Genomic DNA, 22171 nt, shown 5'->3' with positions numbered 1-22171 from the left:
ATCGTAAACCCAAAAAAAAACGAACAAATATGTTTCAGCAGTTTACCATGCCCACCACAGTTACAACAACCAGAACACAAATCAGGAATAATCGCAAAAATGTGAATGATAAAATCCATTTTCCCTCAGATTAGTTTGTTGTGTTGTGCCAAATACCAAAATAAGAAAAAAAATAACTCAAAAGACATATTGTTTAATATATTTCCTTTTGCATACTATATTACTATATTATTTCATTAAAGAAAATAAAAAAAAACATACATAAAGTAGAAAGACATTTCTCACACAAAAAACAATGAATTGGCTTTTTAGAATTGGCTTTAATTTGTAATAAAAATTGTTTGAAAGCTTACAATTTTGTATAAAAATTTGATATTTAATTTTAAAGTTTTGCTGCCTGCCTATTATGCTTGGTGATTGGTAAAACTAACAAATTTTTCCTATACCCCTTTCCAACATCAAGAAATGATATCTAAAAATATGCAAATTGTTATGTGGTTAGTAAGTATAGTTGAACAAAATTTATTTAATAATTGTCATAGTAGTTGATAACCATAGTAATTATTTAGTAATCTATTATAATCTACTCGATCATCGCATCGGCATTATTTTTGATTTTTGTGTATGTCCCCTGTTAAACAAAAAAAAAGAAAAGAAATCAAACCACCTAACACTCATTCAAGCACTTTTTTCATTGAGCGTTGCCTTTCATTTTTACTCAAAAAAAAACATAGCATACTTTTAGGCTCCCTCACAAAATACTTATATGCACGAATATTTTTACCAACACACAAATTCACAGAGTGTCTCATATTATCTATGTTGTTATGAGTGTGTCACCCTATGTTTTATTCATATCTTTACTAATCGGTTAACACTTTGTGTTTTTGTTTTCTTTCTTTTTCCTATACATTTTCAGCAAGGTTCTTTACCCACTTCACAATTATATCGTCCAGTGCCAGGACCACCACCTCATCTCTATAGACCTCCAACGCCTGGATATGGAGCAGATTCTGGCATTTTCTCATCGATAACCAGTGGTCTCAACAATCTCTATTCGAACCTATTTGGCTGATCGTTTTTGTTTTTGATCGAAATATTTCTCGATTATCGTACCATATATTTATTTATAGCATTTTTCATAATTCTATCCATTATTCATATAGCCAGTCGTGAAAATTTCGATCCTACTATACCAACAGATGAAGAGTAGAGTAATAGTATTAGAATTCCAGCAATAATCTCATCATTAACTCCATCCAAATCAGAATCACCATCATCATCATCCAGTCCCCTTTAGGTAACATCCATGTAACATGTAGTACTGCCTTATAGTTCAAGTAGGAAATTGAGACAACTGAAAAATAAAATATTAAGCGGTCCTCGGAATTGTATACCCGCAAGTAGTAAAAGAAACAACAACAAAAATCTTTAGATTATATAAATAGCAAAAATTTATTTACTGTTATTAAACTGCAAAAACAAAACACAACTTTGAAGATCCTTTAAATTTAAAATTATTATTATGAATGATGAAAAATTTATGAATTTTAAAATTTACTCTAACCTGAAAACAAAATGGAAATGATTGTTCTCAACTTTATCTATTAAGCATATATTTTTTTAAGACAATAAAAATATTAAACAAAATTTGAGTTATTATTCTTTACAATTATTAAGAATAAAAACAGAGATATCTTTAAAATCCTAATTATAAATTATGTATATTTATCTATATATTTATTTCCGTTTTTTAGAGAATAAAATTTGTTTTCAATAAAAATGTTTAATTTAACAAGCGCTTGATTGAATATTATAAAGGGTGATTCTTTTGAGGTTAGGATTTTCATGCATTAGTATTTGACAGATCACGTGGGATTTCAGACATGGTGTCAAAGAGAAAGATGCTCAGTATGCTTTGACATTTCGTCATGAATAGACTTACGATCTGCCACAACGTCGAATTTTCAGTGAATGGGCCCTAGAAAAGTTGGCAGAAAATCCGCTTTTTTATCGACAAATTTTGTTCAGCGATGAGGCTCATTTCTGGTTGAATGGCTACGTAAATAAGCAAAATTGCCGCATTTGGAGTGAAGAGCAACCAGAAGCCGTTCAAGAACTGCCCATGCATCCCGAAAAATGCACTGTTTGGTGTGGTTTGTACGCTGGTGGAATCATTGGACCGTATTTTTTCAAAGATGCTGTTGGACGCAACGTTACGGTGAATGGCGATCGCTATCGTTCGATGCTAACAAACTTTTTGTTGCCAAAAATGGAAGAACTGAACTTGGTTGACATGTGGTTTCAACAAGATGGCGCTACATGCCACACAGCTCGCGATTCTATGGCCATTTTGAGGGAAAACTTCGGAGAACAATTCATCTCAAGAAATGGACCGGTAAGTTGGCCACCAAGATCATGCGATTTGACGCCTTTAGACTATTTTTTGTGGGGCTACGTCAAGTCTAAAGTCTACAGAAATAAGCCAGCAACTATTCCAGCTTTGGAAGACAACATTTCCGAAGAAATTCGGGCTATTCCGGCCGAAATGCTCGAAAAAGTTGCCCAAAATTGGACCTTCCGAATGGACCACCTAAGACGCAGCCGCGGTCAACATTTAAATGAAATTATCTTCAAAAAGTAAATGTCATGGACCAATCTAACGTTTCAAATAAAGAACCGATGAGATTTTGCAAATTTTATGCGTTTTTTTTTTTTTAAAAGTTATCAAGCTCTTAACAAATCACCCTTTATAAAGTAAGAGGTAAGGAGAATAGAATCCATAGAATATTTTATGAAATTTGTACCACACAGTAAAAATGTTAACAAAAAATTTTCCAATTAAAATTTTAATTGAGTTTTAAAAAATATTCAATAAAAAATTTAATTGTATCAACAATTTTTTTAATTGAAACAAAAATCAATCACAAAAAATAATAGTGTCAATTAATTTTTAATAGACCTTCAATTAATTTTTTTAATTGATACTATCATTTCTGTGATTGAAGACATTTCAATTAAAAAAATAATTGGATCAATTAATTTCATGATTGAATCAGAATTTTTTTTTTGTGTGCAGGTACAATCATTGTATACACGCAAAAAAATAATTCGAAATTTTCGGCCGACAAAGGTCGTTTTTCATTTGCTTTAAGGAAGTTTATTTGGAAGAAAAGTATATACTTCTTGTGATAAACGTTTATTCTTTTCCAGGATGTAAAAACAATTTCATAAAGTCTAACTCAAAAGAACAATCTTTTCTGGCTAATTGCATTTTCCCTCACATCTTTCTCACTTCTACGAGGTTTTTTGTTCTTAGCATCATCTGTAATACAAACAACACATAAAAAATTTTGTTCTGATTCAATCACGAAAATAATTGATCCAATTAATTTTTTAATTGATATGTCTTCAATCTCGAAAATGATAGTATCAATCACAGTTTTAATTGGGCATAGAAAAAATTCTTGATTAAACAATTAATTGATTTCATTAGCAAATTTCAATTATTTTTTTAATTGATTCAATTAAATTAATTGATGTTGATCGCAAAACTCAATTAATTTTTAATTAAAAAAAGGAACTATTTTCAATTACTTTCTGAATTGGCTTAGAGTTTTTATTTGGATTAACAATTGATTGTTTGAAATACATTTTTAATTAAAAATTTAAAAACGTTCATCAACTTTTTTAACTGGCATAGTCTTTCGAATTGGATAAAAAAAATTAATTGTATCAATTAATTTTTTAATTAAAAATTTTAAAATTTTCAATCATTGACTTAATAAACTTATTGTTTCTATCTTTATTAAAAAGTTAATTATATCATTTAATTTATTAATTGAAAAATGTTCAACTTCAATTAACTTTTTAATTGAAAATATTTTGGTGATATTATACCCTGCGCCACACTGTGGAACAGGGTATTATAAGTTAGTGCATATGTTTGTAACACTCAGAAGGAGACGAGATAGACACATGGTGTCTTTGGCAATAATGCTCAGGGTGGGTCCCTGAGTCGCTATAATCATGTCCGTCTGTCCGTCCGTCTGTCTGTTAACACATTTTTGTGATCAAAGTCTAGGTCGCAATTTAAGTCCAATCGCCTTCAAATTTGGCACATGTTCCTAATTTGGGTCAGAATAGAACCCTATTGATTTTGGAAGAAATCGGTTCAGATTTAGATATAGCTCCCATATATATCTTTCGCCCGATATGCACTAATATGAACCCAGTAGCCAGAGTTTTATACCGATTTGCTTGAAATTTTGTACAAACATAACACTTAGTCGTATAGTCAAGTGTGCAAAATTTGATTGAAATCGGTTCAGATTTAGATATAGCTCCCATATATATCTTTCGCCCGATATGGACTTATATGGCCCCAGAAGCCAGATTTTTGGCCGAATTTGGTTGAAATTTTGCACTAGGAGTACAATTAGTAGTATAGTCAAGTGTGCGAAATTTGATTGAAATCGGTTCAGATTTAGATATAGCTCCCATGTATATATTTCTCTCGATATGGACTAATATGGTCATAAAAGCCAGAGTTTTGGCCCAGTTTGGTTGAAATTTTGAACAGGCAGTAGATTTAGCATTGTAGCTATGCGTTGTAAATTTGGTTGAAATCGATTCAGATTTAGATATAGCTCCCATATATATCTTTCGCCCGATATGGACTTATATGGCCCTAGAAGCCAGAGTTTTGGCCCAATTTGTTTGAAATTTTGCACTAGGAGTACAATTAGTAATATAGTCATGTGCGCCAAATTTGATTGAAATCGGTTCAGATTTAGATATAGCACCCATATATATCGTTCGCCCGATTTACACTCATATGACCACAGAGGCCAATTTTTAACTCCGATTTAGTTGAAATTTTGCACAGAGAGTAGAATTAGCATTGTAGCTATGTGTGCCAAATTTGGTTGAAATCGGTTAGTTGAAATTTCAAAAAAATTGTCTATAGAAATAAAATTTATAAAATTTTTCTATAGCAACAAAATTTTGAGAAAAAAAATCTATAGAAATAAAATTTTGACAAAATAAGATTTTTTGTTTGATAGTTTTTTGGTAAAATTTTCTTCAAATTTTGGTAGATAATTTTGGGCTCGAGTGGCAACTGTGAGTGAAATTTTTTTTTGGTATTTGGTCGAAACTGGGATTGACTCCATTACACCTTGAATGAAAGGCGAACTCAAACTTAGCCGCCAATTAATCAAAAAATTATTATATTCTTTGAACTTACCACCCACAATTGATCATTATCAAATTGCTGCAATAATTTTGCAAAAATTTAGCTTCGAAATTTTTAATGAAATGTATTGTAAGTTTGGTTGTACAATTAATCTCATTACCATTTGGATGACATCAAATTGATTTTATAATGGATAATTGTGCGCCACCGAATAGACAAATTTATATCGACTTAGCCGTCAAGACGCCGCGGCCGGAGGCAAAAATTGAGTGTCAGCCGCCGCCGACAAAAATGGGTCGGCTTTATTCTCTGCCAACCACTGTTAAATTAATTGTACAACAAATCTGGCAATCAAATATTCATTTCATTCATCTGTGATGTGCCCGATTTTCTACTAAATTATGACAGAAACGTAGTGTTAAATTAGTTAGAATAAAAATATTAGTTTCAGTTATTGATTTTCAGTCGAGATGTAACGAAGTACTCGGCAATGCATGGCCAAAGCCAGTGACACAATTGCAAAGCCAGTGACACAATCGAGGAATTTTGATTTTCAGGTAAGTTGACCTTCAATCTAACAAATGAACAATAACAATAGAATGTTTATTTTTTATGTGTCCCAAATAGTTTTTGTGACTAGTTATTTATTTTGAAAAAAAATTTTTGGAATTTTGTACAAAATGATTTTTTTCAAAACTTATGTACAAAATTCCCAGAAAATATTTAAAGGTTATAACAATTTTGTATTGCCCCGTATCTTTATAAATTTTAATTGCAACGTACTCTAGTGGGTCGTAACTTGTGGTGGATAAAATAGGCGGCACGACCAGAGAATGAAGCCGACCCATTTTTGTCGGCGGCGGCTGACACTAAATTTTTGCCTCCGGCGGAGGCGGCTTGACGACTAAGCCGATATAAATTTGTCATTCGGCGGTGAACAATTATCCATTATAAAATCAATTTGAAATTATTCGAATGGTAATGAGATTATGTTAGTTGTACAACCAATCTTACAATCAAATTTACATTGCATTCAAATTTTCTGAGTTAATTTTTCGAGTATTATAGCTGCGTGAAATTGATGGATTGTGGGTGGGAGGTTAAACATTTTGGAAAATATACGACAATAAGTAATACATTTATCTGATTTAAATCGATATTTTTGATTAATTGGCGGCTTAATTTGAGTCGAGATGAGTCGACATATTCGGCGTCGACTGGCCAAAAATGGTCGGCGGCGATTGAAATCGGCGGCGCGACTCAGCGGCTTCATTCTCTGGGCACGACGCAGCGGCTTCCTCCTCTACTTTTAGATCTGTCGTTGGTTAATGCAAACTGGATGATTTTTTGTACAATTAGTATTGGTTATATAAATTTTTAGTTTCACCTTTTCTGATGTAAACAATATTTATTGAAATGCAAGGTATAAATTTTAGTTAAGATAGCTGAATATTTAACACACATTGACATATGTAACATAACTGATGTCATTAAACCACCTAACAATTAACCCCTATTGGTACAGTTGAAAAAGAAGAAGACAATAAAATTTAAAATATTTCAACCCTCTCTCTTTAGGGACCTGTCATACACAACCAACCAATTGGAAGATGTAGCAGGTGGTGTCCTTTGAAATGTTAACAAAAACACACAGCCATTGACCATATGTGCCGGTAGACACTCAGTCATAATTTGTACCTGCTTCAATTCAGTTTATTTTCATTTCTAAACATTTGACTACGAAATAAATGTCAGAGTAAAAGAAAATTTAAATTGACAATACTTTCATTTATATTTTGGATAATCTTTATAATATTTGTTTTTCAAATAAATAAAGAATTTTGTTACTTTTTGCTATAACACATCATAAAAAAAACGTAAAACAGAAGTGAAAGAAGAAAAACCAAACGGGGATATCTAAAATTCGTCATAGTAGTACCTTTCTTAGTATAGGTCAACAAGGACATTTTTAAACATTGCATAATGAACGAATTCAATGGTAAACAGTTCTATGGATTTTCAATGAACAGTAACACAAAGCCAGTGACACAATCGAGGAATTTTGATTTTCAGGTAAGTTGACCTTCAATCTAACAAATGAACAATAACAATAGAATGCTTATTTTTTATGTGTCCCAAATAGTTTTTGTGACTAGTTATTTATTTTGAAAAAAAAAATTGGAATTTTGTACAAAATGATTTTTTTCAAAACTTATGTACAAAATTCCCAGAAAATATTCAAAGGTTATAACAATTTTGTATTGCCCCGTATCTTTATAAATTTTAATTGCAACGTACTCTAGTGGGTCGTAACTCGTGGCTTATAGAAATTTTCCTAACTTAGGCAGGAATCGAAATTCAACGGGAATGTGATTATTTGGTGGGCATGATTTTCATCGAAATTATTGACAAATGATTTTTTGAAATGTCTACTCTCGCAGCTACACTCAAAACAAGTTAAACCTCCAAGGCACTAAAGCCAATTTAACTCTATTTTAGTTCATAGACATTATTATGGTTTAGTTTAAAGATTTACTACCTAAATACGTATTTCCCACAAAGTAGTTTGGAATTTCGTAAAATTGATATATTTTATCACAATTGCGCCAATCTCTAATTTCGTATGGCGCTAAAGACCTTTTTTTGCAATTTTGAATTCCAATTTTATTCCTTTTTTTAGAATGTTGACGCTAAAATTAAGAATAAATCTGTAAAAGTAGAATTAAATTATAACTTGATATTTTTGTGACAAAAAAGTAGTTGTGCCTAATAATTTTAGCTAAATTTTTCGAAAAATGTTTAAAATATTCTAAAACAAGTAAGGAAAGTTTAAAGTCGGGCGGGCCGACTATATTATACCCTGCACCACTTTGTAGATCGAAATTTTCGATACCATATATCCGCCAAATGTGTTGGGTGCTATATATAAAGGTTTGTCCCAAATACATACATTTAAATATTACTAGATTTGGACAGAATTTGATAGACTTTTACAAAATCTATAGACTCAAAATTTAAGTTGGTTAATGCACTAGGGTGGAACACAATTTTAGTAAAAAAATATGGGAAACATTTAAATCTGAAGCAATTTTAAGGAAACAATGCAAAAGTTTATTTATGATTTATCGCTCGATATATATGTATTAGAAGTTTTGGAAAATTAGAGTCATTTTTACAACTTTTCGACTAAGCAGTGGCGACTTAACAAGGAAAATGTTGGTATTTTGACCATTTTTGTCGAAATCAGAAAAACATATATATGGGAGCTATATCTAAATCTGAACCGATTTCAATCAAATTTTGCACACTTGACTATACTACTAATTGTACTCCTAGTGCAAAATTTCAGCCAAATTCGGCCAAAAATCTGGCCATATAAGTCCATATCGGGCGAAAGATATATATGGGAGCTATATCTAAATCTGAACCGATTTCAATCAAATTTTGCACATTTGAATATACGACTAAGTGTTATGTTTGTACAAAATTTCAAGGCAATCGGTATAAAACTCTGGCTGCTGGGTCCATATTAGTGTATATCGGGCGAAAGATATATATGGGAGCTATATCTAAATCTGAACCGATTTCTTCCAAAATCAATAGGGTTCTATTCTGATCCAAATTAGGAACATTTGAAGGCGATTGGACTTAAATTGCGACCTAGACTTTGATCACAAAAATGTGTTCACAGACAGACGGACGGACAAACGGACACGGTTACATCGACCCACCCTGAGCATTATTGCCAAAGACACCATGTGTCTATCTCGTCTCCTTCTGGGTGTTACAAACATATGCACTAACTTATAATACCCTGTTCCACAGTGTGACGCAGGGTATAAATTCACAATCGAATTACTTGAGTTGTGGTAATACTTACCGATGGTAAGGTATCTTAAAACTTCTTAACATCGTCTTCTAATTTGTAAGTTAGTCCATACGTGGTATCTATTAGACAAAAACGATATGTATAGGTAAGTCTACAAATAATTACCAATCGATATGGACTTTTGCACGGTACTCAGAGAGCCAGAATTGAAATACTGGGTTTGCTTATATGGGAGCTACACAGAAAAAAGTAAACTATTTCATAGGAAGAATGAACTACATCGTACGAAAATTGAACTAAATTATACTCCACATTTTGAGATTTCTACAAAGCGTTGTTAAAACCAGAAAAATTTAATGCCCTGTGTTACTTTTTATCTACAACTCACGAAATTACACCCTCTCATAGAAGAAAAAATTAACTAAAAGTAAAGAATAAAATCATTGGCGCCAAATCATGACCTTTTTAACCATACTGTAGTTCATTCTTACTATTTTTGGGACTCGCTCGAAAATTTTCTTTTGCGTTAGTTCATATTGAACTCATGTGTACGGTCATTGAACTTTATACTCACGTTTAGTTCATAAAATGTTTGAGACATACTTAAAAAGGGGAAAATTTCATTGGCCTAAGGAAAATTTCGAAAAAATAATAAAATTTAACTACCAACAAATATTTTTTTCGCATAAAAATAAGTTAAAATAGCGTTTGTTTAACTACGAAAAGTTTTTTCGGTGTATATACAATTATGAACTTGATATGGACCAAGTTTTGTGTGATAGGGGATCGATTTATCTGAGGGCTATAGACCGATATGGACCTAGTTAGGCATAGTTCATAACGTTCATATACTATAACAATGTACCAAATTTCGGATGAAATTTGCTCGTTCAAGAGGCTCCAAAACCAAATCTCGGGATCGGTTTATATGGGGGCTATATATAATTATGGACTCATATGGACCAATTTTTGCATGGGTGTTTGAGGCCATATATTAACATCACGTACTAAATTTCAACTGAATCAGATGAATTTTGCTCCTCCAAGAGGATCCGGAGGTTACATCTGGGGATCGGTTTATATAAGGGCTATATATATTTATGGACCGATGTGAACCAATTTTTGCATGGTTGTTAGAGACCATATACTTACGCCATGTACCAAATTTCAGCCGGATCGGATGAAATTTGCTTCTCTTAGAGGCTCCGCAAGCCACATCTGGGGACCGGTTTATATGGGAGCTATATATAATTATGGACCGAAGTGGACCAATTTTTGCATGGTTGTTAGAGACCATATATTAACACCCTGTACCAAATTTCAGCCGGATCGGATGAAATTTGCTTCTCCAAGAGGATCCGCAAGCCACATCTGGGGACAGGTTTATATGGGGGCTATATATAATTATAAACCGATGTGGACCAATTTTTGCATGGTTGTTAGAAACCATATACTAACACCATGTACCAAATTTCAGCCGGATCGGATGAAATTTGCTTCTCTTAGAGTCTCCGCAAGCCAAATCTGGGGATCGGTTTATATGGGGGCTATACGTAAAAGTGGACCAATATGGCCCATTTGCAATACCATCCGACCTACATCAATAACAACTACTTGTGCCAAGTTTTAAGTCGATAGCTTGTTTCGTTCGGAAGTTAGCGTGATTTCAACAGACGGACGGACGGACATGATTAGATCGACTCAGAATTTCACCACGACCCAGAATATATATACTTTATGTGGTCTTAGATCAATATTTCGATGTATTACAAACGGAATGACAAAGTTAATATACCCCCCATTCTATGGTGGAGGGTATAAAAACAATAAAAACTAACATCACGTACCAAATTTCAACTTAATGGGAAGAGTTTTGCTCTTCCAAGAGGCTCCGGAGGTCAAATCTGGTGATCGGTTAATATGGGGGCTATATATAATTATGGACCGATATGGACCAATTTTTGCTTGGTTGTTAGAGACCATATACTAACACCATGTACCAAATTTCAGCTGGATCGGATGAAAATTGTTGCTCTTAGAGGCTCTTCAAGCCAAATCGGGGGATCGGTTTATATGGGGGCTATATATAATTATGGACCGATGTGGACCAATTTTTGCATGGTTGTTAGAGACCGTATACTAACACCATGTACCAACTTTCAGCCGGATCGGATGAAATTTGCTTCTCTTAGAGGCCTCTCAAGCCAAATTTGCGGGTCCGTTTATATGGGGGCTATACGTAAAAGTGGGCCGATATGGCCCATTTGCAATACCATCTGACCTACATCAATAACAACTACTTGTGCCAAGTTTCACGTCTATAGCTTGTTTCGTTCGGAAGTTAGCGTGATTTCAACAGACGGACGGACGGACGGACATGCTCAGATCGACTCAGAATTTCACCACGTCCCAGAATATATATACTTTATGGGTCTTAGAGCAATATTTCGATGTGTTACAAACGGAATGACAAAGTTAATATGCCCCCCCATCCTATGGTGGAGGGTATAAAAAGTTTTAAGCAAAATTATCTTTGATTTTTGTGAATACTATCCGCTTTCCTAAACAAATCAAAGGTCTTTTTGAAAATATAAGGTAATTAAATTATCGTGTCTTTTCTGGTACACACATGTACAATTTTCGTGTGGTGTCACACTTAATAGGTGTTCTGGCCAACACTATACACCGTCATAGACCTGAAAAATGTACACGAACATTTCTTTTGTGTAGGCTTAGTGTACAGCCATCGTATGCAAAGTTAGAAGTTTTTATAACAAATAGATAACAGATTCTGAAACTATAATATGTTTTTTATAAATATTTGCATACTTTATTGGGAAAGTCACTTATATATGGCAGAAACCACGATTTTAAAAATCCAACTAAAATTTGAACCGAAATTTCCTCTGATTGGTGTATAAATTTTGAGGTTGTTTTAATCAGCTGATTTTCAGTGTGTTCGAAAGTATAATATTGCCACAATTTTTAAAAGTTAACACAAAAAAATTTTAAGCAAAATTATGTCTGTTTGCGTACTTTCCCAGTAAAAAATATCCAGTAAAAACTAGCAAGAGAGTAAGAGTGTATTTTACACTCTTTGCTTAAAATTGCTGAAAAGTACACGAACGGTATCCAGTAACTATTTGCATAGTGAACATTTCAGCTGCTAAAACATTGAAAACAAAAACGAATCCTGTATATTTAACTTCCAATCGTAGTTGCCGAACATGTACATTGTATTGGTACTTTGTTTGTTATCAATAACCAGCAGGCAACGTATGCTATGGTTTGCAAGATTTTACTGGGAAAAAAATCTCTAGCAAAAACTTGCAATTTCTCTATCTCATAACTGTCAAATGAAGTCTCTCTCCGGCTCTCTTTTGCTAGCGTTTTGGTGTAAACGAACGACTTCCAGTAAAAATTTGTAATAATTATCAAAAATTATCGGGTTCTCGAACGGAGCTATTATCTTTGACTTTTGTGAATACTATCCGCTTTCCTAAACAAATAAAAGGTCTTTTTGAAAATATAAGGTAATTAAATTATAACTTTTACAAAATCAATGGGCTAAGAAATGTGAATTTTACCAAATTTATTGCATGAAAAATATGGCATCTTCAATTCTGCACAAATCACTGAGCAAATTAAAAAAAAAAAACTAACGCCGCCAATATCTTTCTGCACATGGAGGCCGCCACGATAGAAAATTTGTTTTCAATATTATTGTAAATATTTAAGCAATACAAATGAGAAAAACCTTAACAGAATAGTTAATTATGTCCACTATAATTAAATTTCCTTTAATGTATGGATGTTAAAAAATGTTTGACCAAAAAAAAAACTTCTCCGCCGTCAAAAACAAAAACGAGAACGACACGGCGATCGTTTGTTCATGAGTAACATTGAGGGATAGAAAAAACACATCAAAACAGATTTGAAGCATCACGCAATTGTCGCCTTCTTATTTGTTCTTGATAAATTGCTCTTGTCCTTACATTATTCACTGCTAACAAAAATCAGGCAGGCATTTTATGGCTTTGAATTACGCACTTACTTTTAATTTTTTATGTTTATACCGGCAAAATATGTTTTGTTTATAATTTTCTGTCTGTAAATAATATGGCTTGCAGAAAAAACCAGCTGTCACATTTTTCGATTAAAAGTGCGAAAAAAAGTGTTCACACGTGTGACTCAGAACAACTAACTTTGTGTGTGGTGTGTAGAAAGTGTATAGTGTGGTGCACAATGCGGTGTGACCCAGAACAGGCATGATTGTTTTCTTGCTAATTGCTTTTTCCATCACATCTTTCTCACATCCACGAGGTTTTTAGTCCTTAACACCTTTTCCTGTAATACCAACAATGTAGAAGAAATTATATTTTATAAATTTTTAAAATTTTATAAATTTTTAAAAATTTTTTACCTTTCGCCTGGACGGAGAATCGAACCGCGGACCATGCACATTGTAAGCCAACACACTAACCACTGAGTTATGTACCTGTTATGGTCATCAATAGATAAATATCCATATAAGTTATATTTATATAGCATAGCTTGCGGAATAAACAAAGTTTATTTAACAGAAACAAACATTTAGTTTGGCACCGTGGAGCAGTGGTTGCTACGTCCGACTTGCATGCCAAGGATCGTGGGTTCGATCCCTGCTTCGACCAAAGTTTTGTTGTTTTTTTTTACATATATTCCAGATATGTTCGGAAGATTCCGAAAAAATGTTCAACATTACATTGTAGTATATTAAATTTTGAACTGTAAAATGTGTCTTATTAAAGACCTAAAGTCAGAAAAGAACAGTGTTTGATATAAACGAAATGGACTGTGTTGTTGTTTCAAAAATAACTTTTTTTATTGAAAAAATAAAAATTTTGTAACAAACGATTTTTTTTTTTTTTGTGATACAAGTTTAAAATTTTCGAAGCAATTCAAAAAACTCTAACAAAAGAAAAACGTTTTCGGTACACGTTTTCCAAACGTTTTTTTTCTTTGCGTGTAGCTACAATATTAATTTTACTCTTTGGGTATAAAAATAAAATTGAAAATTTCACTTGAATCTGTGTCATTTGGCTTTTTTCAATTCCATTGCTGTTCTTTTGAGAGGGGTTTGCAAATTAGAAGAATCACAAAATTTCCTTGATCAAATATTAAAAAACAACTACAAAAATATATTGAAAAAATATTTATTAAAAAATTCGCCTCTAATAATAAACAACATCTTGCAAAGTAGTTACTATGCTATAGCTTGGTGTCACATTACACTGAAAAAAATATTGTCGTGAGGCAGAATACGAATGCGAATTTCGCTTGTCGTAGAAGACGCATTTCTCTGATATAAAGCTTTTTTCCTTGTCCAAATTCAATAAACTTTTCAATCAAGTCGTATTGTCCTTATAATTAAGTGAATTGACGTAAAAATGGGCATCATAACATAAAAGAAAAAAATTTTGGGCTAAGGTCAACTTGACTTTAATATATATATATATATATATATATATATATATATATATATATATATATATATATATATATATATATATATATATATATATATATATATATATATATATATATATATATATATATATATATATATATATATATATATATATATATATATATATATATATATATATATATATATATATATATATATATATATATATATATATAAATGCTTTAAAAAAACTTAGTACGCACCGTATTTTTTAAGATACTACAAATATTTTTTCAAAAACAAAACACATACAATTTTTTTTTTTTTAAGTTCTTTATTTACCATTTTGCATATTCTATATTTTTTTCGATAACCTTGTGCAAAAAAATAATTAAAGGTTAATTATTTTTAAATTTCCTTTCAGCATATAAGGCCAGAGTATCTTCAGCAAAAAGTCTCAAATTCTAATATAACGAAAAATACCAATTCAATTGGCTCGAGGAACTTTCCTCATCGGCCGTGCATTAAATCTCACACTGAGAGAATTATTCACCAACGCGATGAAGATATTGAAACTCAAATAGAAAGCGATAGGTCGACAGATCATCAAACGGCGGGACATTATACATCTCCTCTAGGATCAAATCCCCCTATAAGGGAATTGACAGATCAAGAAATTGAGGACTTATTAATCAAAGCCAAGACTTTCCAAAACACTTCTTCAAAGGACGTACACAAATGTTATCAAAATTTTCCAGAATTAATTGAAACTCAACATGTGGCAATATCATCGTGGAGCAGAGAAACTTCTCCTTTAAAATCATCCAAAAGTCCGAGAGCTAAAGGTATCCTAAAAAATATACCAAAGGATACGACATTCATTACTGGTGGAGATTTAAATCAAACCTATAATGTAACAATTCCAGCTACTTCGGGCCCCATCCCTCAGAGTCCAAAAAGTAATGGAACATTTTGTAAAATGGATTTTATACAAGCCAGCGTATGTAAAGCTCAAAGACCTGAAATCATTGAGAATGTAAAAATGGAGGAATACCTACACCCACAATGGGTTAAAATAGAACAACCACAAAGAGGCGTCCTCGAAGAGCAAGAGCTGCCATGTGATTCTCTAAAGTTCCAATTCGATTGTGATGCTGCTGAACTGTACATGGATTCTACCATGCCTTTGACAGAAGTTATGGATGATAACATTCGTTCGGTGGAAAGTTATGTGAATGTTAATTCCAATGATGATATTCCAACACTTGACACATATGTGGTAGAAGAAGAAAGTGATTTGGAATTCGAAATGATTGATAGACAAGACTATATGAAATACATAGAGCCAAGGCCATTGTCCAAAGATATTATGGATATTGATATTGATAATGACGGAAGTTTGGCTGAATTCATAGCTATAGAGGTGAGTCTATATATATATACACCCTCAAAAAAATCGCTTCTGTAACATATACCCCAAACACATTTTGCTTCAAGCATAAATATGTTCAGGATTGATCAAAACAAAATATTGTTTGTATTTTTCAAACATATTATGTTTCACCTGAGGCCATATTTAGGTAGAAAAAATTTTAATGAAATTTTCTTTGTGTGGATACATTTTTAAGGCGCCGATTGGTTACTTCCATTATTTTACTTGCAGCATACTCTCTAGGTCTCTCTTTCTAAACACATATATGTTTATAGGCTATTTCTAAATTAATATATTTTTGCATCTAAGCATATTATATTTACAAACATTTTATGCCCCAAACATAATATGTTCTCACATATTAACATCCCAGCAAAAAAAATTTGGAAGTTCTTCCAAAGGCACAACTTTAAAAGCACTTCCAGAAGATGCACTCCCAATGATGTTCTTTATTTTAACTACCCAGGAAGTTCTTTTAATTCTATTTTTTATAACTTGGTTTTTTCATACTTTTAATGGATAATTTTAACTTTTTATACCCTCCACCATAGGATGGGGGGTATATTAACTTTGTCCTTCCGTTTGTAACACATCGAAATATTGCTCTAAGACCCCAGAAAGTATATATATTCTGGGTCGTGGTGAAATTCTGAGTCGATCTGAGCATGTCCGTCCGTCCGCCCGTCTGTTGAAATCACGCTAACTTCCGAACGAAACAAGCTATCGACTTCAAACTTGGCACAAGTAGTTGTTATTGATGTAGGTCGGATGGTATTGCAAATGGGCCATATCGGTCCACTTTTACGTATAGCCCCCATATAAACGGACCCCCAAATTTGGCTTGCGAGGCCTCTAAGAGAAGCAAATTTCATCCGATCCGGCTGAAATTTGGTACATGATGTTAGTATGTGGTCTCTAACAACCATGCAAAAATTGGTCCACATCGGTTCATAATTATATATAGCCCCCATATAAACCGATCCCCCGATTTGGCTTGCGAGGCCTCTAAGAGAAGCAAATTTCATCCGATCCGGCTGAAATTTGGTACATGGTGTTAGTATATGGTAACTAACAACCATGCAAAAATTGGTCCACATCGGTCCATAATTATATATAGCCCCAATATAAACCGATCGCCAGATTTGACCTCCGGTGCCTTTTGGAGAAGTAAAATTCATCCGATCTGGTTGAAATTTTGTACGTGGTGGTAGTATATGATATTTAACAACCATGCCAAAAGTGGTCCATATCAGTCCATAATCATATATAGACCCCATATAAACCGATCCCGAGATTTGGTTTTGCAGCCTCTTGGAGGAGCAAATTTCATCCGAGTCAGTTGAAATTTGGTACATTGTGCTAGTATATGGCCGTTAACAACCATGCCTAACTAGGTCCATATCGGTCTATAGTTATATATAGCCCTCAGATAAATCGATCCCCAATCACACAAAAATTGGTCCATATCAACTCCATAATTGTATATAGCCCCCATATAAGCGACCCCCATATTTCAATTCTGGCCCCCTACGTACCGTGCAAAAGTCCATATCGATTCGTAATTATTTGTATTATTTTGTATCACGTATGGACTAACTCACAATTTAGAAAACGATTTAAGATACCACAACCCAAGTAATTCGATTGTGGATGACAGTCTTTCGAAGAAGTTTCTACGCAATCCATGGTGGAGGGTACATAAGATTCGGCCTGGCCGAACTTACTTGTTTTGTTTCAAATAGGTTAAAAACAGAGTAAGAATTCATAAAATGGTACAAATCACTTAAATTTTGTCGAAAAAAATGCTAAATTCAATCTGAAAAAATTGTGAATTTTTGAAAATATTTGAGGTCAAACGTTTCCGACAAGCGTTAGAATCCATTAAAAAATTATACAAATTATTTATTTCACAAAATATCATAGAATTTTTTAATTTACATCTAAAACATTTAATTCGGATCACACCTAAAGAAGTGATGCAAATTCAGTGCAACGGCTGTTGAAATGGAGGACTTCCGTCCTATGACAAGCCCATGTTAAATTCATCGCTTCTGCGTCAATTTTGCACCACTTCCGGATCCAAAAAGAACATTCTCATTACTCTTTTGGCGACGCTTTTTTTGCTGGGATATATGTAACAAACATGTTATGCTAGTTTATGAGAATTGCACTTAAAAATATTGTGTTAAAAAATTTTAGTTCCAAACATATAATTTTTACACCCAAACATATGAAAAACAGCCTTTTTCGTCCGTGCAGAGTTTTTTTTTCAATTACAAATTTAATAGATCCAATAAATCCATTTGAAAGAAGAGTTTTCTTTTCTGATGAACGAAATTTTAGACAAACGAAGTTTTCCACTGCGGTTAATTTTTTTCTTTATATCCAAATAAAACAGTCTAGAGACAATTGTAGTAACGTTAGTCATGAATTCGTCAAATATGTCAAATTTCGTTCCTCAGTACAGTATTTATGGGTGTATTTATACTGATTATGTTTTTTTTTCCAGAATCGTGTAAATGATATGGATGTGACATATCTAAGGAGTGCTTCACCTATAGATTATACAGAGGATACACAGGACGACAATACACCAGAGGTATGTTTATCCATTTAATTAATTTTAATAACATCTTCAATTTTTCAGATAAAAATTTACATAAATGGCAAAGAGAACATTGCAAAAAATTTTCACCTGCAGGAACTTCAAGAAAATTCCATTGAAATATGTGATATGCCCAAATCAAGACCCTCCCTTAAATCCCTTCAGGAAAATAAACGTAAAACCAAATCGTTGCGGGAACAACATTTGCAAAGAACATTTGAACGTTTGGCAGCTGGAGGAAGTGGCAACTCTTCGTATCGTTCTCATACCAATTGCAGTAAAAGCTTAGCTGGCACCAGCATTCACAGTCAACGTAGTTCAAAAAGTCCTACAGTGGGGTCATCATCACATCGAGTCAAAACTGAAACTGAATCAATTACACATCGCATGCCTCTGAAGAAATCGGAGAAACCTCACACGAGATCAAAATCAAAACAATTGCAAATAAGTAAATCCATTGAAGATTTAAAGATGGAAAAATCCAGCATTTACAAAAAGATGTCAGCAACTCAGGAGAAGATCATTGAAGTTTTGGATAAACTAAGGTAATTAGGCAATTTCATAGTATTTTTAGTGAACATATTTGCATTGCACCAATACAAGGTTATGATGATAACAACTCTGGATTTGAATTGCAGTCCACTAAGACCACTTTAGATCAATTTAGATTCCTCGAGGAAATTGTTTAAACTCCTTCATCCTAAGTTAGACTCCTTTAAAGTCGTTCAAGAACTTCCAATTGTCCGTTGCTTAAGACATGCAACCAGAGGCCCTGATGGTGGCGAGTATGCTCATTAGGCTACACTTTCGCAAATCGGTGAGAGCCTGAATGAAAATGGAGCCCAATATCTCGTTTCTTCTAAAGGATAGGTTGGACACTGGCACAGAAAGTGGTACGAGTTTTCCGGGTTTATCACACCTGCGATTTTTTTTTATCCCATATTAACTTGGTTTGTTCGCAAACTTCCGAAGAGACCCAACGTCTTCGCCATAGTTTATCATATTTGGCATGAATGCTGTAAAGATATGAAGAAAACGGAGGAAAAACGTCCGCAAGAATATTATTCGTTCCACAAGTGCACAGGTACCCAGCACAGAGTTACATTATGCTGTTCAGTGATAACTCTAAGCTTTTGTGATATTTTGGAATTTGCATATTGATTTTATGTTATTTTTTATACCTACCACCATAGAATGGTGATGGGGGTATAATAAGTTTGTCATTCCGTTTGTAATACATCGCAATATCGATTTTCGACTATATAAAGAGAAATTGTAAGACGATATAAGCATGTCCGTCTGGCCGTCTGTCTGTCTGTTGTAATCACCTACAGTCTTCAATAATGGCGCTATCGTCTTGAAATTTGGCACAGATTCGTCTTTTGTATGCACGCAGACCAAGAAAATGGGCTACATCGGTCCAAATTTTGATATAACATAGCTCCCATATAAACCGATCCCCGGTCTTGTGTTTCTAGAAACCGTAGGTTAGGTTAGTGGTGCAATGGTTAGCATGCCCGCCTTGCATACACAAGGTCGTGGGTTCGATTCCTACTTCGACCGAACAACAAAAAGTTTTTCAGCGGTGGATTATCCCACCTCAGTAATGCTGGTGACATTTCTGAGGGTTTCAAAGCTTCTCTAAGTGGTTTCACTGCAATGTGGAACGCCGTTCGGCCTCGGCTATAAAAAGGAGGTCCCTTGTCATTGAGCTTAACATGGAATCGGGCAGCACTCAGTGATAAGAGAGAAGTTCACCAATGTGGTATCACAATGGACTGAATAGTCTAAGTGAGCCTGATACATCTGGCTGCCACCTAACCTAACCTAACCTAGGACCACAAATAGGTGTGTCGAAAATGGTGGATGTCGGTCCATGTCTTTGGACCAATCTCCAGATTTGACCCCTTAAGTGTGTAGACTAGAGGTGTGTGCGTGAGTGAAACTTCATTCACACTCACGCACATTCACGAAGCAAATTGTTTGTTCGCGCACGCTCACGCACGATATGTTCACACTCACGCACGATTCACGACAATTAACGTGACTCACGACATTTTCCAACTGGGAAAGAGGAAAGGTAACAAAATTATTAAATACACTAATAGAAAAAATTACGTTCCATAGTTGTGAACGGACGGTGACAAAATGAAACGGAAACGTTCACAAAAAATCAAAACGAAATGTTCACAATTCGTCCACGGGCGTTCATGATTTCATGAACGGCATTCATTTTTCTTTGGCCATGAAAAGTCTTGAAATAATCGTTAGACATTATTATGGCAACTCCCTCGTTGGTGCAATGTGCTAAGGCGACTGTTAACGCGTATGGTGCAGAAAACACTGGTTCCAGTCACGCTAGCGGATTTTTTATACCCTGCGCCACACTGTGGAACAGGGTATTATAAGTTAGTGCATATGTTTGTAACACCCAGAAGGAGACGAGATAGGCACATGGTGTCTTTGGCAATAATGCTCAGGGTGGGTCCCTGAGTCGATATAACCATGTCCGTCTGTCCGTCCGTCCGTCTGTCTGTGAACACATTTTTGTGATCAAAGTCTAGGTCGCAATTTAATCGCCTTCAAATTGGGCACATGTTCCTAATTTGGGTCAGAATAGAACCCTATTGATTTTGGAAGAAATCGGTTCAGATTTAGATATAGCTCCCATATATATCTTTTGCCCGATATGCACTAATATGGACCCAGCAGCCAGAGTTTTATACCGATTTGCTTGAAATTTTGTACAAACATAACACTTAGTCGTATAGTCAAGTGTGTCAAATATGATTGAAATCGGTTCAGATTTAGATATAGCTCCCATATATATCTTTCGCCCGATATGGACTTATATGGCCACAGAATTAGATATAGCTCCCATATGTGATTGTGATTTCGACAAAAATGGTCAAAATACCAACATTTTCCTTGTTAAATCGCCACTGCTTTGTCGAAAAGTTGTAAAAATCACTCTAATTTTCCTTAACTTCTAATACATATATATCGAGCGATAAATCATAAATAAACTTTTGCGAAGTTTCCTTAAAATTGCTTTAGATTTAAATGTTTCCCATATTTTTTGCTAACATTGTGTTCCACCCTAGTACATTAGCCAACTTAAATTTTGAGTCTATAGATTTTGTAGAAGTCTATCAAATTCTGCCCAGATCGAGTGATATTTAAACGTATGTATTTGGTACAAACCTTTATATAAAGCCCCCAACACATTTGACGGATGTGATATGGTATCGAAAATTTAGATCTACAAAGTGGTGCAGGGTATAATATAGTCGGCACCGCCCGACTTTAGACTTTCCTTACTTGTTTTTTTTTTAATTTTGTTTATAAAGTCCTAACCATAACGTTGTCAGATCATGAACGCTGGTTGTTGTTTTGACAACGCATGGTGTCATTTTATCGTTGTCACATTGGCACCGCCTGTTCACAGTTTGACACCACATGTGTGTTGATTCACTTTCATGAACGAATCGTTTTGAAATGAGCACGCCGTGCACGATTTTTTCTATGAGTGTAGGATATAGTTCGACAGCTAAATAGAATTCAGTTATCATATCAGAAAGAATTAAATCTTGATTTTTTTTTCGTGAGCGTGATTTTGCATAAATTTTATTCACGCACATTCACGAACCGATTTTATT

General features: G+C 33.8%; 2 protein-coding genes and 1 long non-coding RNA gene across 11 annotated transcripts in view; all 3 read left to right on the top strand.

Moving 5' to 3' along the window:
* The window catches only part of LOC142230618 (carboxypeptidase D), a 266046-nt gene extending 264256 nt beyond the window's left edge, over nt 1-1790 (top strand). For 5 of the 8 annotated variants that reach the window (XM_075301259.1, XM_075301257.1, XM_075301254.1 and 2 more), the window contains one exon: nt 920-1790. In XM_075301259.1, the coding sequence (XP_075157374.1) occupies nt 920-1075 (156 nt within the window). In that variant the 3' untranslated portion in view covers nt 1076-1790. Of the gene's footprint in view, nt 1-38; nt 498-919 lie in introns of all 8 variants that reach the window. The other 3 variants (XR_012720753.1, XR_012720754.1, XM_075301256.1) reach the window with 3 other exon arrangements.
* Nucleotides 1-22171, top strand: part of LOC142230627 (uncharacterized) — a 339644-nt gene that overhangs the window by 168819 nt on the left and 148654 nt on the right. The window lies entirely within an intron of this gene.
* Nucleotides 6945-22171, top strand: part of LOC142230536 (uncharacterized) — a 120193-nt gene continuing 104966 nt past the window's right edge. The window contains exons 1-4 of one of the 2 annotated variants that reach the window (XM_075301179.1): nt 6945-7270; nt 14900-15898; nt 18417-18506; nt 18555-19057. In XM_075301179.1, coding sequence (XP_075157294.1) covers nt 7181-7270; nt 14900-15898; nt 18417-18506; nt 18555-19057 — 1682 coding nt within the window. In that variant the 5' untranslated portion in view covers nt 6945-7180. The remainder of the gene's footprint in view (nt 7271-14899; nt 15899-18416; nt 18507-18554; nt 19058-22171) is intronic. The other variant, XM_075301180.1, reaches the window with a different exon arrangement.

This window comes from Haematobia irritans, chromosome 3 (assembly GCF_050003625.1).
Source record: "Haematobia irritans isolate KBUSLIRL chromosome 3, ASM5000362v1, whole genome shotgun sequence".
In the NCBI taxonomy this organism is placed as follows: domain Eukaryota; kingdom Metazoa; phylum Arthropoda; class Insecta; order Diptera; family Muscidae; genus Haematobia; species Haematobia irritans.
This window is presented reverse-complemented; position numbering and strand designations above follow the sequence as displayed.